The sequence below is a fragment of the Bison bison genome, unplaced genomic scaffold (assembly GCF_000754665.1).
Source record: "Bison bison bison isolate TAMUID 2011002044 unplaced genomic scaffold, Bison_UMD1.0 scf7180017864213, whole genome shotgun sequence".
Taxonomy (NCBI): Eukaryota; Metazoa; Chordata; class Mammalia; order Artiodactyla; family Bovidae; genus Bison; species Bison bison.
In genome coordinates, this window is record NW_011494785.1 from 11,915,417 (window position 1) to 11,930,556 (window position 15,140).

At 38.7% G+C, this 15,140-nt stretch overlaps 1 protein-coding gene across 1 annotated transcript in view; it reads right to left on the reverse strand.

The window, feature by feature from the left end:
- SPG11 (spastic paraplegia 11 (autosomal recessive)) overlaps positions 1–15,140 on the reverse strand; it is a 76,407-nt gene that overhangs the window by 48,217 nt on the left and 13,050 nt on the right. Inside the window, exons 8-16 of the mRNA XM_010845189.1 lie at positions 9,841–9,973; positions 7,970–8,125; positions 7,395–7,570; positions 5,381–5,557; positions 4,450–4,521; positions 4,031–4,158; positions 3,542–3,717; positions 2,611–2,824; positions 525–728 (exon numbers count right to left, since the gene is read on the reverse strand). Coding sequence (XP_010843491.1) covers positions 525–728; positions 2,611–2,824; positions 3,542–3,717; positions 4,031–4,158; positions 4,450–4,521; positions 5,381–5,557; positions 7,395–7,570; positions 7,970–8,125; positions 9,841–9,973 — 1,436 coding nt within the window. The remainder of the gene's footprint in view (positions 1–524; positions 729–2,610; positions 2,825–3,541; positions 3,718–4,030; positions 4,159–4,449; positions 4,522–5,380; positions 5,558–7,394; positions 7,571–7,969; positions 8,126–9,840; positions 9,974–15,140) is intronic.

A 15,140-nucleotide genomic window follows, 5' to 3' on the forward strand; every position in this document is an offset into this window, starting at 1 on the left:
CACCAGCTCAATGGACGTGAGTCTGAGTGAACTCCGGGAGTTGGTGATGGACAGGGTGGCCTGGCGTGCTGTGATTCATGGGGTCGCGAAGAGTCGGAGACGAATGAGAGACTGAACTGAACTGAACTGAAGATACCTTGCAGTGGCTATAAAGTCAAAGTTCTTAGCATTTGTTTGGTATGAAAGTCCAAGTTAACCTTTAGAATCTTCCCTCCTTTAAACTCTTAAAGCATTAAATATTAATAAATTAATAAATATTAATAAATTAGTAAATGTTAATAAATAATATATATCTAATTATTTAAAAGGTTAATATTGAATTACATAATTAACATCTAAAAAACACACGATAAGCATTTAGTTGAATGGAGTATAAACTAAAAGACGTTACCAAATGTTAGAGTGGGGGGAACTACTTCAAAAAGATCAGTATTGCTCACATGGATGCTTAGTATTTTCCTAAAAGTCATATTCAGACGTAATATGGAAAGAGGGAACATGAAGGCTTCGTTCTTAGTACTCACTTGTAATGGTCAAGATAGACATAAAGAAGATACTGTAGACTGTGTTCCAAACAATAGAGAATGAAGTGAGAGTGGAAATCCCATCCTTCTTTGGACCTATAGTTTTGAACAGTGAGGGCATCCTGCATGACACCCCCAACACGGTTTAGTCTGACAAGGAAGAGTTCAAAGTCTTCTAACTCAGATGTAAGAAAAATTCCATTCCTATTGGGAAGGTTTAAATAAAACATGGCAAGTTAAAAAATTGCTACATTCAGAGCAGACCAGACCATCTCCATTGCTAAGTAATCTCAACTAGTTAAAAACTAGTATTTACAAATAAGACTGCCAATTCTTACCCCATAAATATGTTCTGAAACATGTCTTTTGCTAGTTTCCAATAAAGGTTTCTGCACCACTATAGTATTTTAAGGTAGTAATGACAGTCTCCAATTATCTTAAATATTTCAGAAACCTAAACTAAATTACTTCCATTTGTTTGTTTTTGACTAGAACTGTACAACCCACTGTGGCTCTTGAAGCTAGATGCTTTATACACTGAGGAATTCACCAAAATATACAAACAAAATCATTAAGAGATTAAAAGCATAATAAAGAGTAACTTAAACAGACCAACTATTAAAGAACAGAAATTTGCATTTAAATATCTCTATAAGTTTACTGTTAATACATCATGAAAGGCAAAGTTTTAGTCGCTCAGTCGTGTCTGACTCTTTGTGACCCCATGGACTGTAGCCTGCCAGGCTCCTCTGTCCATGGAATTCTCCAGGCAAGAATACTGGAATGGGTAGTCATTCCCTTCTCCAGGGGATCTTCCTGACCCAGGGAGCGAACCTGGATCTCTTGCATTCAGGCAGATTCTTTACCATCTGAGACACCAGAGAAGTCCATACGTACCATTAAAAGAGTACAAAAAGAAAGTATTACGTGCAGTTTAGAGAAACACCACATAGCCACCACCTAGATTATAGGACGCTGTACCTGGAAGTCCTTGGAGTGCTCCTCCCCTTTCACACGAGCTTTTCTGCCGCAGAGGTAACCACTATCCGGATTATCATGATAACTGTTTCCCTACTTTCATTCACCAACATGGTTTTACTACCCATGTGTGTAGCCTGAAATATTAATAATATTTGGTTCTGGCTATTTCAAACGTGACATATATGAATGGAACATCCTGGACACGCTGTTGCCTTGTTTCTCCCACTTAACATTGTGTGATTTATCATGTTGATACTACAGCTGTAGCATGTTTTCATTGTTAGTTTCACTTGTATAGTTCTCACTGTTCCACTGTATGATTATCCCACATTTTATTTTTCTATTCTACCTTTGATAGTCATTGTCCCTAGATTTTTTGTAAAATAAATTTCCCTTTCTGTGACTATAAATAAGAAGGAGCATCTTCTCAAATGTTTACTGGTCATGTATGCTTCCTCTTTTGTGAACTATCTGTGTGCTGGTATCTTTCCCCTCCAGATCCAAGCTCTACTCTCCTGCTGTGTGTCCCCAGAGGCTCGCTCACCTGTGTGGGATGGTCTACAAGAGTCCTGTGCCCTCAGGCTTCTGCTTTGCTTTGTCTTGACCTACGAAGATCCCCGTTAGGAGACAAGAATCGAGAAAAAGGGAGGATGGGGATGCCTTGGTGCACTCTGTGCCGTGTGGCAGCAGGCTGGCTAACGCTGTCCACTGAGGGACACAAGTCCCACCAGGCAGCTCCCCTGGTTTCAGGGAGTGTCGTCTCCCTTTGCCCCACACCAAGCCTCTTAGAAAGCACCCCCTAATTCCATGGTCATGAAGACAGCCTTCTCTATCTTCTAAAAGCATTATGATTTTACATTTAAGTTTTAAAAACTACCTGGAGGGCTCCCTAGTGGTCTAGTGGTTACGAATCTCCATGCCAGTGCGGGCGATGTGAGTTCGATCCCTGGGTCAGGAAGATCCCCTGGAGAAGGAAATGGCAACCCACTCCAGTATTCTTGCCTGGGAAATCCCACGGACAGAGGAGCCTGGTGGCCTACAGTCCATGGGGTCGCAAAGAATTGGCTACGACTTAGCAACTAAACATCAACAACAGTTACAATACCTGGCCAGCTTATCTAAAATTTCATTTTTCATGTAGTTGTTGCAACAAGTATTCTGATCAACAACATCAACAGTCAGAGGTGGCCATTTATTCTGCTCAAGTGAAGCATAACTACTCTGGGTCTGAAATTCTCCAATCCACAGGATAATGCTGGGCCGATCATGGCGTGCTGTGAGGTATCTCCAGAGGCCTTCAGGAGAATACGAGTTATATCCTAAGTAAGAACAAAATTCATTTTAAAATAGCAATGAATGATGATTACTGACATAAAACTCAACACTAATTGAGCAAACATGATGATCTGGGCAAATACTTAACATAAAAGAAGAATCACTCAGGCCCTCTGCTCCTTTTCCTAGTTCCCTCTTTTGTGCTGTTCGTTTGCTAACGGATAGGTCAGCAGGAGGAAGAGCTAAATGTTGCCTCCTGTTACTACAGTGGTTAAATGAAGCTTGGGAATTAACCTGTTTCATTTATCTTGTCAGCCTTCTTTTTCCCTTTTCTTTTCCTTAGTATAAACAAAAACTTCAGCTGTAATAATAAGCGTGAATTTGACACCCTATGAACTACCTCTGTTTACCATTGTTAAGTTATTCCCCAGAGCCCCGGTATGATAAAGATTCTCAGTTTACACAAAGAGAAACCAAAGACTATTTTGAAAAACAAAGAACGTCATGGAACCTAGGAAGAGAACTCTTAGCCTTGAAATTTCATATTCATGAACCAGATGATTTTTCTCTTTCACAATCACATTATAAATCCCTTACAAAAACCTCAAGACAAGAAAAAGCTCTCAATATAAAGACTTGCATTCTAAAGCAACTGAGTATTTTTCCCCAAAAGGAATTTGAAAATGAAGACACACCAAAATATTCAAATACCAATGCCTAATTTAATCTTCATTCATTCTTTTAGGCTCTTTCACACTTGCCTTCTGGATTTATCCAGGGGAGAAGGATGGATTCTTGTGTTGGCTGATTCCACCACTGAGCCCAATTTAACACAATCCTATGATCTTGCTTGTTAAGTTTATCTTTATGATCATATTTTAGGAATGAGTCCAAAACAGACTTGTGCTTGGAAAAATCTTGTTCCTTTATCCAATACCTAAAAGTGTGATAGGAAATTTTTAAATTTTGGAGGGAAAGGCATCATTCCTTTTTCTCTGCTCAAGAAGTTCTACTCTTTAGGGGAACACAGAATTCAATACTCTTAACTTTGTATTTATTATCTTAAAATATTCTGATATGTACATATTGATCTGACAGGGGATTCCTCAGGCCCCTCTGGATGATACAAGTTTAATTTTCATAGGGAATATGAGCTCAATTCCACATAAGAAGTCCAAGATAACAATTAAAAACTAAGCCTTGTCTATGGTGTTCTTCCTATGTAATAAAAACGGGGCTAATGAGACTACCTGGGTAAAGACTGGATCTGTATATTTTCTTGTAAATGTCCTGAATAAAACTTCTCAACTTGATGCACAAAGTCTATAGTCCTTTTCTCTTTTTCAGAAAAATAATTTTTTTCTTTAAAAATTTCAACCTTGAACAAAAAGCAATTAAAGAAAAAAATCACAAAGAATCAAGAACATTTGCAAAACAAATTCCACGAGATTAAATGCCACTTAAGAATTATATTTTGAATTTCTGAGGCAATGTATGTATTCACACAAATTTTCCGTTAACACAAACGCAAAATGTTCATTTAAACAAAGACAAGGAGTTGTCATACTTTTATTTTACTAGGTATTAGCTGAATGTTAAAGTAATTTGTTTTGAAGTTTCACCAACATTTACTAGAAAACATAAACTACTTGGTCTCACCTTTACCTACCAGAAAGTCCCGTACGCTTTTATCAGCTGTATAGAAGCATATCTTGAGCAACTGGTCTTTTACATTAAAGCCCTGAAATAAACAGAAAATCAAGAAAACTTACATTTTGTAATGGAGCTATTTGAACCTAAATATATGTTCAATACAGAAGTACTCTATTACAGAAATGTGCCCTGTTAGAATTCCACCACTTTCCTGCTCTTGTAAATGTTCATTTTCTACATTTATCAAAATATTTGCAGACTATCTCTAAATCCTTAAGGTGATTTGATTTGCCAGAATGCCAAAGGCAGCACACAGAACAATTTAAGGCAAGGCCCGGCTACCACAGGACCAAAACTACAGGTCTCTGCTATCATGATTCACTTGAAGACAACCGTCAACGCACGTAACAAACCTGACAGTTTCACCCCTCTGAACTTCCAGAGAATTACCACGGGCAAGACCTCAACCATGCAGATGAGGACCATATCTGCATGGTCCAGGAACCCCATCTCCAGGACATTCCTTTCTCAAGTGAAGTAAAACCATGGAGCACTGAGCAAAGGTATACGCCACTTGAAAGCGCCAATGGCGACATAAGAGAGAACATAAAGAATGTCCCCCAACAAATAATGAGGTCCTCTGCACACTATGAAATGTGTGAAACCTTTTATGAGAAACACCGTTTCCCCTTCTAACCAAAGTACCAAATCTAATAGAGAACAAATGGTGGAAATTCTAACCAAGAATCTCTTCCAGAAAGGTCTTGGCACTAAAGGTTTCTCAGTACTGTTGTCATGATTTCCCAGGAAAAGCCACACACACTTCTCAGTCCTGTGACATGACTACGAATACAAAGCAGTTTTCCTAACAGCCAGACACTGTACTAAACACAGAAGAGAATTTCTTTCATTAGCAACTTTATGATCGGACAAATTTTGCCACTTACCATATTCTTCAAAAGCTCAGAGGCTTCCTCCATGTTGTTCTTTTTCAAACTGTCAAAGACCAAATCTAGGCCTATTCTAATCAACTCCTCAAGTCTTTGAGCAGAATGACTGTTAATCCTGAAGAAAGTTTGTGCCTCTGGTATTTTGTTGTTTAAAATGGCATTGGCAATAACTTCCTAGGAAAAGGAAGAAAAACATCTGCCTTTTGAGTTCCTTTTTATTACCTTAATATGTTTATCAACAAGGGACTTATGTATTTACTGACTACCTCAATAAGAGAATTTTACTGAAAATCTACTACTAGATTTGGGGCTTGGAAGGGGATATGAATTGACCAAAATACAGACTCTGCTCTCCAGGAGCTTTTAGACTAGTGGAAGAAATGCAAATAAAGCACAGATTATAGAACTGCATGATAAGGGGGATGATACAGGTATTTCCAGGGTTCTAGAGAGGAGAGTTCAGAAGAGGAATATTTAAATAAGAGAAATGAATAAAAAAGAAAAGGGTTCCTAGTAGAGCTGACCGATGAAGTAAAAGTTTTAAAGACAAGTAAGTGTGATGTATGTTTAATGAGAAAAGAACATGACTTCCAAAAACAGAGAATATTTAATATGCAGAGGCATAAGGGCAAGAAACAGTATCAAGCCTTCAGAGAACTCGAAAGTACTTAATGTAACTAGAGAAAAGGCTGAAGAGAGTAGCAAATGCAACATGAAAGAAAAGTAGAATCTCCATCATAATGGCATGGTGTGTGTGACATGGGTTTTATCCTGAAACTTATGCAGAGCCACTGAAGGATCTTAAAAGCTAGGATGATAAAATCATACAGATGTATTTGGAAGATACATATATTTTAGAAAGGACACACACATATTGGCACACACACACTGGCATGCATGTTTTTGGAGACAGAGTCCACAGCTTTCATCGAAGTGGACTGTAACCTCCCCCCAAATTAAAAATCAGTGATTATGAGTAAAAAGAGCAGAAGGCCATAGATGAAACCTTGGAACACATTTAAAATGGGAAAAACGAGAAATGAAATCAGTGAAGGAGACTGGAAGAGAGAACCCTAAGAGAGTGGAAGGAAAATTAAGTAATTTTTGGTTAGAGAATGATTGAGAGACAGCAAGCGCAGTCACACCAGGCGCTTCCCCGCCCTTGTACCCTGAGAGGCACAACCTCAACCGCAGTGCTTTCACACCCTATCAGTGTGGACCATCGGGGTTAGGCTACTCTGGCCTTGGTCTTTTCAATGCCAACATCCTCCAAGAGATTAGAAGAATTCTTTCACTCCCTAGTCAAAAAGAGGGCATCACAGTTTGGTTGTATAAACTTCTACTATAAAAAGAAAGCCAAGTTGATGAGTATAGAAAATCTAACTGGCAAAATATCTTAACTAGAATCTGAGATAGGAATTGAACTGAATATACTTCCAACTATATAATGTCATAACTTTCCTAAGATCGAATCACCAGCAGCAATGTGATTCATTCAAACGTCAGGCAGAACGGACAAGTCCAAAGTACCATGTCCTAGATATTGAAGGAGTGCTAGTTCACGATGGGTTTGGGGTTGGGTGTTTCTCACTGGATCCAAATGGGCAGATCTGGCATAAAGAAGGTGCCTATCTGTATTCTGAATTAAATAAATGAAACTTGTAAACATGTATTTGAAGTTGTACTCAGAGATCCAAAAATCTAAAAGCCTTTCCAAAGACTCTGAATCACAAATATACAGATTCTAGGGATTTCCCTGGCGGTTCAGTGGTCAAGACTCTGAGCTTTTACTGTCGGGGGTGGGAAGGGGGCAGGATTGATCCTGGGGTGAGGAACTAAGATCCTGCACGCTACAAGTGTGGCCAAAAAAAAAGAAGGAAAATTAATACTATCACATGTTACAATATGGATGAACCAACAAGTATACAGATTTTAAATTCTATTTCTTCTATCATTTTCTCAGATTCTCTGAATCTGAAAAATAGAAGAAGTGATTATTACTCATATTTACCTCAACACTGAGTTTCTCCCATATATTGTTCTCCTTTACTTTGGGGACATTTTCATTTACATCATATTCAGCTATAGCATCTGTTAGCTTCCAGGGAAACTTTATCATGAAGGTTCGAAGTTCATCAATGTAGCTGGTCAAAATGTCCACTCCTTTCTGTAGATGTTCATCTAGCTCTATGGAAAACACCAATGTGCCAATTTCATACATAAAGAGTATGAGTGTGTGTGTGTGTGTGAGAGCAGAGAGAGAGAAATAATTCACCATGAGCTATATAACCATAATGAAGTTTACAAAATGGCAAAATTCAAACAGTGTTTTCAGATCAAACAAAAAAAATCTGATCTTTTTTCCTATTTACAAGTATCCCCATGTTTTAATATAACCCCCTTCAAAATGATTAGTTCTTCCTGCCAAATTTCCCAGGATTAGAACCCATTTCACTCACTCAATTACACACTGAACTTAGCAAATGGCACTCCGCTGGCTTATGCCCTTTCGTGCAATAGGATCACTTACATCTCTGTCCTGACATAAGGGTAGGATAATTGTCCCTTTATTTCCTGCTTTCTTACCTTCAATGTGAATAAAAAGCTCCTTTATTTGTTTGTTAAGAAAAGATAGTGTAAGGTTAAGTAACTGTTCTGAAAAGTGTTTGCTTTGGGTCTCAGAATCATTTTCTCTAATTGCTGAGCAAAGTAAATCCAATGCTGGTGTCAGCTCTTCCACATCTGAGGAAAAACCAAAGAAAGGACTATGAAGACCACCAGGACACTCCCAATAAAATTAACCTATCCAAAAATACTATGCTCCAATACCTTAAAACATAAGACAAAGACCAATGTCTTACTCTCAAAAAGCTCACAAAACTTTCATGAAGTCTTATTTCCTGCAAACTTCAGGGACTCTATTTATCACTAGTCATTATTTACTGGTATTACTAGTAACTAGGATTTTGATGACCACTACTCTATTTTAAATACTGTACTTGGTGTTTTATAAATGCTATCTCACTTATTCCATTTAATGACCAGAGAGGTAGGTATTACATCCCTCTTTCCACAGATGAAGACACTGAGGTTTCAAGAGGATAAGTAACTTGTCCAAGCTAATCTGAGCATGAGTGGCAGAGAACAAATTTGAATGTAAATCTGCTGATTCCAAAACCATTCTCTTAAACATACAGGTGAAGGCAAGGATGGAGGCCCCTGAATCTTCTGTTTGCCAGCTGCAAATAAAATGCTGCCTGCTCATTCCAGCATCGGCCCCACCTCTAGAACTGCGTCTGTGTGAGAATGATGGGAAACATGGGTTTTACCAAAAGAGCAGGAAAAGCTAATCCTATGCTTATTTCCAGATCTATCCCCACCTTTTAGGGCAGAGCAGTGCAGGTGTGAGTGGAGGGAAGAGTAATCACTGACCACCAAACAGCAGAAGGGAGTAATGACCATACAGTTGCTACTGGAGTTCCCCTCAACACCACAAACCAGGCTTTTCTCCATAAATTTAAGCAGACTTAAAAAAAAAAAAAAAAAGTGCAGCGTAAAAAAAAGTTAGCAGTTCAAGAGGGAGGAGGGCAAACTCTGCACTCAAAACAAGAGAATGTCAATTCACACTGCAAGTGAGAACCAATATTACCCTGACTGAAAGGGTAGACTGCTCTTTTCTCCACTAAAAAAGAGTATAAACTGGTAGAAATTAATCCCAATAATTGTACATATGTGAAATTATACAAACACATAGCATTTATAGCACATTGCCAACAATAGCAAAAATTAGAATCAATCTAAATGTGCAACAGGAGTTTGGTTGGGGAAACTATGGCACAGCCCATATAATGAAATTCTGTGCCACCATAAATAGTACACCTATTGTTATCAAGGAAGATGTCTGTAATACATTATCAAGTGGAAAAAAGCAAATTATAAAACTTTATGTACATGGGAAAATACATTTTTTACCCTATCCCTCCAAAGAGAGGACTTGCAACGACTATCTGGCTGAAGAATAAAAGCAGAGCTCCTGTTTATTAACAATGAAAGCCAAAGTCTTAAAAAGAAGAGTTGGTAACGTAGCAAAAGCAAAGTCAGGATGAAAACTAAGCCAGCTGCACTGTCACTATATACCTCAGACAGCTGCAGGAGTGGGGAATTTCACAAATGAATTTTATTTTCTTTTGAATAAAATGCTCTTAAATTTCAAAGATCATCTCTTCCTTGCATACTAAAAATACAAAGCACAGTATAGCATATGAATAATTAATATTCAAAGTATAATGAGAGCATTTACAGATTCTTACAATTCTCTCAAGAGTCCAGAAAGGAGACAAAACATTATGACTGAGTCCTGGCTAGTAAATAAGTCATCAGAAAACATAACAATAATTTGAAAGTGATTAAAAAGGAAAAATGATAAATACAAATGTAGAAGCCTTCATTCCACTTACGTTTTAAATATAAATGGGATGCAAAGTGATCAAACTGATCAGGTACAGAAGATTTTGAGGATGGAGTCAAAAGATTTTCTTTGCTCTTTAAAAAGAAATCTACTGTGTCCAGCTGACGATTTTCTATTCCTGCCTGAAATGGGAGGAGATCGGGGAAAAAATTACAATACGAAAAAAAAGTTGGGATACAAGTTTTTTAAAACTTTACAATTTAATGCACTAACAGAGATACAAGGCTATCTTTATCTTGTAGGAGTACCTGAGTTCTAGTGCAGATTCTGACGACGACTGTGTAATCTAGGGCAAGTCTCTGTAACTTTTTGGAGCAACAGTCTCTGCTTCAGCAGAAACAGGAGGTTAGAAAAGAAAACACTTCTAGCTCTGTGCGTGCTGAATGCTAAGCCGCTTCAGTCACGTCCAACTCTTTGCAACCCAATGGGCTATAGCCTACCAGGAGAATCCATGGGATTCTCCAGAAAAGAATATTGGAGTAAATCGCCCGCCGCTCCTCCAGGGTATCTTCCCACCCATTTTGTAATTCTAAAACCATTCAAAGCTAGGTACCTGGGGATCACCCTCACAGTTAAGTTACAATCTATTTGAGTTAAAATATTATAGCAGATTAATACAAAGTTAAACTGAAAAAGCAGGCTAAATACAGACTTCTGTTTCTAACTAGGAATCTGAGGAAACTGTTCTATAAAGAACACTTAAAAATCATAGATTTAAAATTATATATACAGTTGACCCTTGAACAACTAGGGGGTTAGGGACGCTGACCCTCCTACACAGTGGAAAACCCATGTATGACTCTACAGCCCTCCCCCTGAATAAGAGGTTTCACACCCATGTATTCAACCTGCCTTGGATTGCGTAGTACTGTGGTACTCACTACTGAAAAAAATCCCGGTACAGGTGGACCCGTGCAGCTCAAATCCATGCTGTTCAAGGGTCAATGATGGTGCGTGTGTGTGTGTGTGTGTGTGTGTGTTTATATCTTTAAATGCTCAGTTGAACTGAAAACAAAGTGAGAAAAATCCTCAGAATTAAAAATAAATTTCTGATGGCCTGAAGCAGGGGTTGAAAAATAGGATGAACCAACCAAATTCAGTTCCTGCCTGTCTTTGTTTTATAGGAACACAGCCACATCCATCCACTTACACACTGTCAATGGCTACAATGGCACATCTGAGTAGTTATAACAGAAACCTGCCTGGGGTCTCTGGCCCTGGACAGAAGTTTGCCACGCTGAGGCTAAAGCACTGCACTGAAGAAATCACCTGGAGAGCCTGTTCAAATGTGGGCCGCTGAGTCCAGTCCCCAGAGATTCTGATTTCCTAAGTCTGGGGTGGAGCCTGAAAATCTGCATCTCTAATAAATCTCCAGAAGATGTGATGCTGCTGGTCTGGGGGCAACACTGAGAATCCAAGGGGTGAGTTCTGGGTACGAGGCCAGGCAGGCTGGGTGGGAAGTACTGGTCAAAGTTATGTGCGGAGGAAAAGAAAAGAAGAAAGAGACTTCCCTGAGGGAGACAAGAAACAGACCCTGACTTCACACTACACAGTGAAAGGAAGAACTGAACTGTGTGTGCTTAAGGAAGAATACGGCTGCCAACAGTTACCAAGTTGGCAACTTTCAAATAGTTCAGCAAAAGTAAGTAACATACAGTCAGAACAACCGTGGCAAACTGTTTTGTCAGTCACTCAGTGTCCCGACTCTGTGTGACCCCATGGACTGTAGCCTGGCAAGCCCCTCTGTCCACGGGATTCTCCAGGCAAGGATACTAGAGTGGACTGCCATTTCCTTCTCCAGTGGCAAAAGGTTAACAGTTGGTAAACAGAAAAGAGATAAATGGATTTTCATTTTATAACTTTTACAATTTTTCTATAAATTTGAAAAGTTTCAAAATAACATATTTAAAAATAATGACCAAATAGTAATTCTAGAAATAATAAATAAATAAAAATTGAAACTAGATACTCAGCGGATATATTGAATACCAGATTAGACCTACCTGAAAAGAGAAATAGTGAGCTGAATTACCCAAAGACTCAAAGAGATTAAGATAAACTGAGCCAAGTATGAAAATTCTAACTACTTCTGATGAAAGAACACTGTGACAACTGGAAAATGCACATTCAACTTTCACAAGGAACATTTATGAAAACTGAGTGTTTAGTAGGCTATACCTGAGTCTCAACAAAGTAACTCCTTTGTATGCTGTGGGAGATTAAGGCCAAAACAATGCTGTAATACCACCTAATCCTAATTAAACTTACTACATGGACACACAACGTCTAAGGGCAGAGGCTCTGCCGTCACACTGCTTGGGTTCAAACCCTGGCACTACCAGTTACAATCCAAGTACATCTGAATTAGGATTCCTAACCTCTATGTTCCCTCAACTGTAAAATGGAAATAATAATAGTTTTTATCTATAGGTAAGAAAATGAGCTAGCACCTGATTATTAACATTAATATTTAGAAAAAATAACTATAGGAAATAACCCAAGAGTAAACATGATTACTTTGGGATAACAGATTTATAAGAGACTAATTTTTTTTTTCCCATTCTTAAATTCTCTATAATAAATATTTTGTAGTACATGAAGATAAGTCTTTCAATAAACGGTACTGGTCACTGAAAATCTACATCCAAAAGAATGAGGTTGGGTCCTTTCCACTTACCATATATAAAAATTAATCAAAATACATCAAAGAATCAGATGAAAAAACTAAAACAATAAAACTCATAACTTTATAGAAGTAAATTTTCATGACCTCACAGAATAGGCATTGGTTACTTAAGAAATGACACCAAAAGCACAAGTAACTGAAAAACAAAACTCCCTAAAACAGGTAAACTAACTTCATCAAAATTACATACTTATGTTTCAAAGGACACCATCAAAAACGCTGGAAGTAAAACCCATAGAATAGGATAAAATATCTGTAGGTCAGACATCTCATAAGGGTCTAGTATCTAGAATATGTAAAGAACCCTTAGAACACAACAATAAAGACCAATCACTCAATTACAAAATGAACAAAGGATTTAAGTAGACATTTCTCCAAAGAGACATATAATACAAACGGCCAAAAAGCACATGAAAACTGATCAACACACTAGTCATTAGGAAAACGCAAGTATAAACTACAATGAGATAACACGTCATGTTGCCTTCACAGTCACTAGGATGGTTATGATACAACAAAACTGGACAAAACAAGTGGATCTGGAGCTATCGGAACTCCTTTACCTTACTCTGGGAATGTTCAATAGTGCAGCCACTGGGGAAAACAGTTTGGTGGTTCTTCAAAAAGTTAAGTAACTTGCTAACTCTACTACCAGGAGAAACGAAAAAATAACAGTGATAACAAAAACTAGTACACCACTTTTCATAGTAGAAGAATTCTTAATAGCAAAAAAGGAAAAACCACCTGAATGTCTATTGATGATGAATGGATTAAAAATATGTGCTATATCCACATAATGCAAAGCTACTCAGAGTCCTGACATATGCTACAGGGATGGCCTCTGAAGACAAGCGAAGTGAAAGAAGCCATCCCCAAAGGCCACAGACAGAGCCGATCAGTGTGTGGAAATGAGGGTGTGTGCAGAGTCGGGAGTGACTGCTACTGGGGTGAAAAAAGTGAGACAGTGAAAACACTAGACAGAGTGGATGGTGGTACAAGTCTGAACATACTAAAAATCCCTCCTAAGTGAATGACACTCCTACCCATAGACAGGTGATGTTATGGTATGTGAATTATATCTCAATAAACCTGCCACTAAAAGATGAGTCTGGTATGTAACTTTATTAACTTCTAGTTTTCAACCTTTCCATGTGGTATAGTAGAAAGTGCCCCGAGTTTGATTCTGGCTCCTGTCATATTAGTACAGCTATGGACCACGCAATGGTTTTGAGTTTTTCATCAGTAAAATGACAGGAATACAAACTTACCAACTGTCACCTGTGGTTATTTTAGCACAATTTAGAGGATGCACAGAGAGTGTGAACTACATTGTTGCTGCTTAGTCCCTAAAGTCCTGTCTGACTCTTGCAACTCCATGGACTGTAGCCCACCAGGCTCCTCTATCCATAGGCTTTCCCAGACAATACTGGAGTGGGTGAACTAAAAAATGCTCTATAAATTCAGGTATGTCACTACAACAGCAGGATAAGAGTGGTGGGGAAGATAAAGCAGGAATGAGTGCTCACTCCTGCTTGAGCTTCCCATGGCTTGATTCCACTGCATTTATTCTCATTAGCTTATTGTTGCCTCCATCTTTTGTAACTTTTTCTTTCTTTAGTTCAGTTCAATTCAGTTGCTCAGTCATGTCCCACTCTTCGTGACCCCATGGACTGTAGCACGCCAGGTCTTCCTGTCCTTCACCATCTCCTGGAGTTTCCCCAAATTCATGTCCATTGAGTTGGTGATGCCATCCAACCATCCCATCCTCTGTCGTCCCCTTCTCCTCACGCCTTCAATCTTTCCCAGCATCAGGGTCTTTTCAAATGAGTCAGTTCTTCGCATAAGGTGGCCAAAGTATCAGAGTTTCAGCTTCAGCTTCAGTCCTTCCAATGAATATTCAGGACTGATCTCCTTTAGGATGGACTGGTTGTATATCCTTGCAGTCCAAGGGACTCTCAAGAGTCTTCTCCAACACCACAGTTCAAAAGAATCAATTCTTCAGTGCTCAGCTGTCTTTACAGTCCAACTCTCACATCCATACATGACCACTGGAAAAACCATAGCCTTGACTAGACAGACCATTGTTGGCAAAGTAACGTCTCTGCTTTTTCTTATACCATCTAGGTTGGTCATTCCTTTCCCTCCAAGGAGCAAGCGTCTTTTAATTTCATGGCTGCAGTCACCATCTGCAGTGATTTTGGAGCCCAAAAAAATAAAGTCTGACACTGTTCCCTATGAAGTGATGGGACCAGATGCCATGATCTTTGTTTTCTTAATGTTGAGTTTTAAGCCACCTTTTTCACTCTCCTCTTTCATCAAGAGGCTCTTTAGTTCTTCTTCACTTTCTGCCATAAGGGTGGTGTCATCTGCATATCTGAGGTTATTGATATTTCTCCCGGCAATCTAGATTCCAGCTTGTGCTTCTTCCAGCCCAGCGTTTCTCATGATGTACTCTGCATATAAATTAAATAAGCAGGATGACAATGTACAGCCTTGACGTACTCCGTTCTCTATCTGGAACCAGTCTACTGTTCCATGTCCAGTTCTAACTGTTGCTTCCTGACCTGCATACAAGTTTCTCAAGAGGCAGGTCAGGTGGTCTG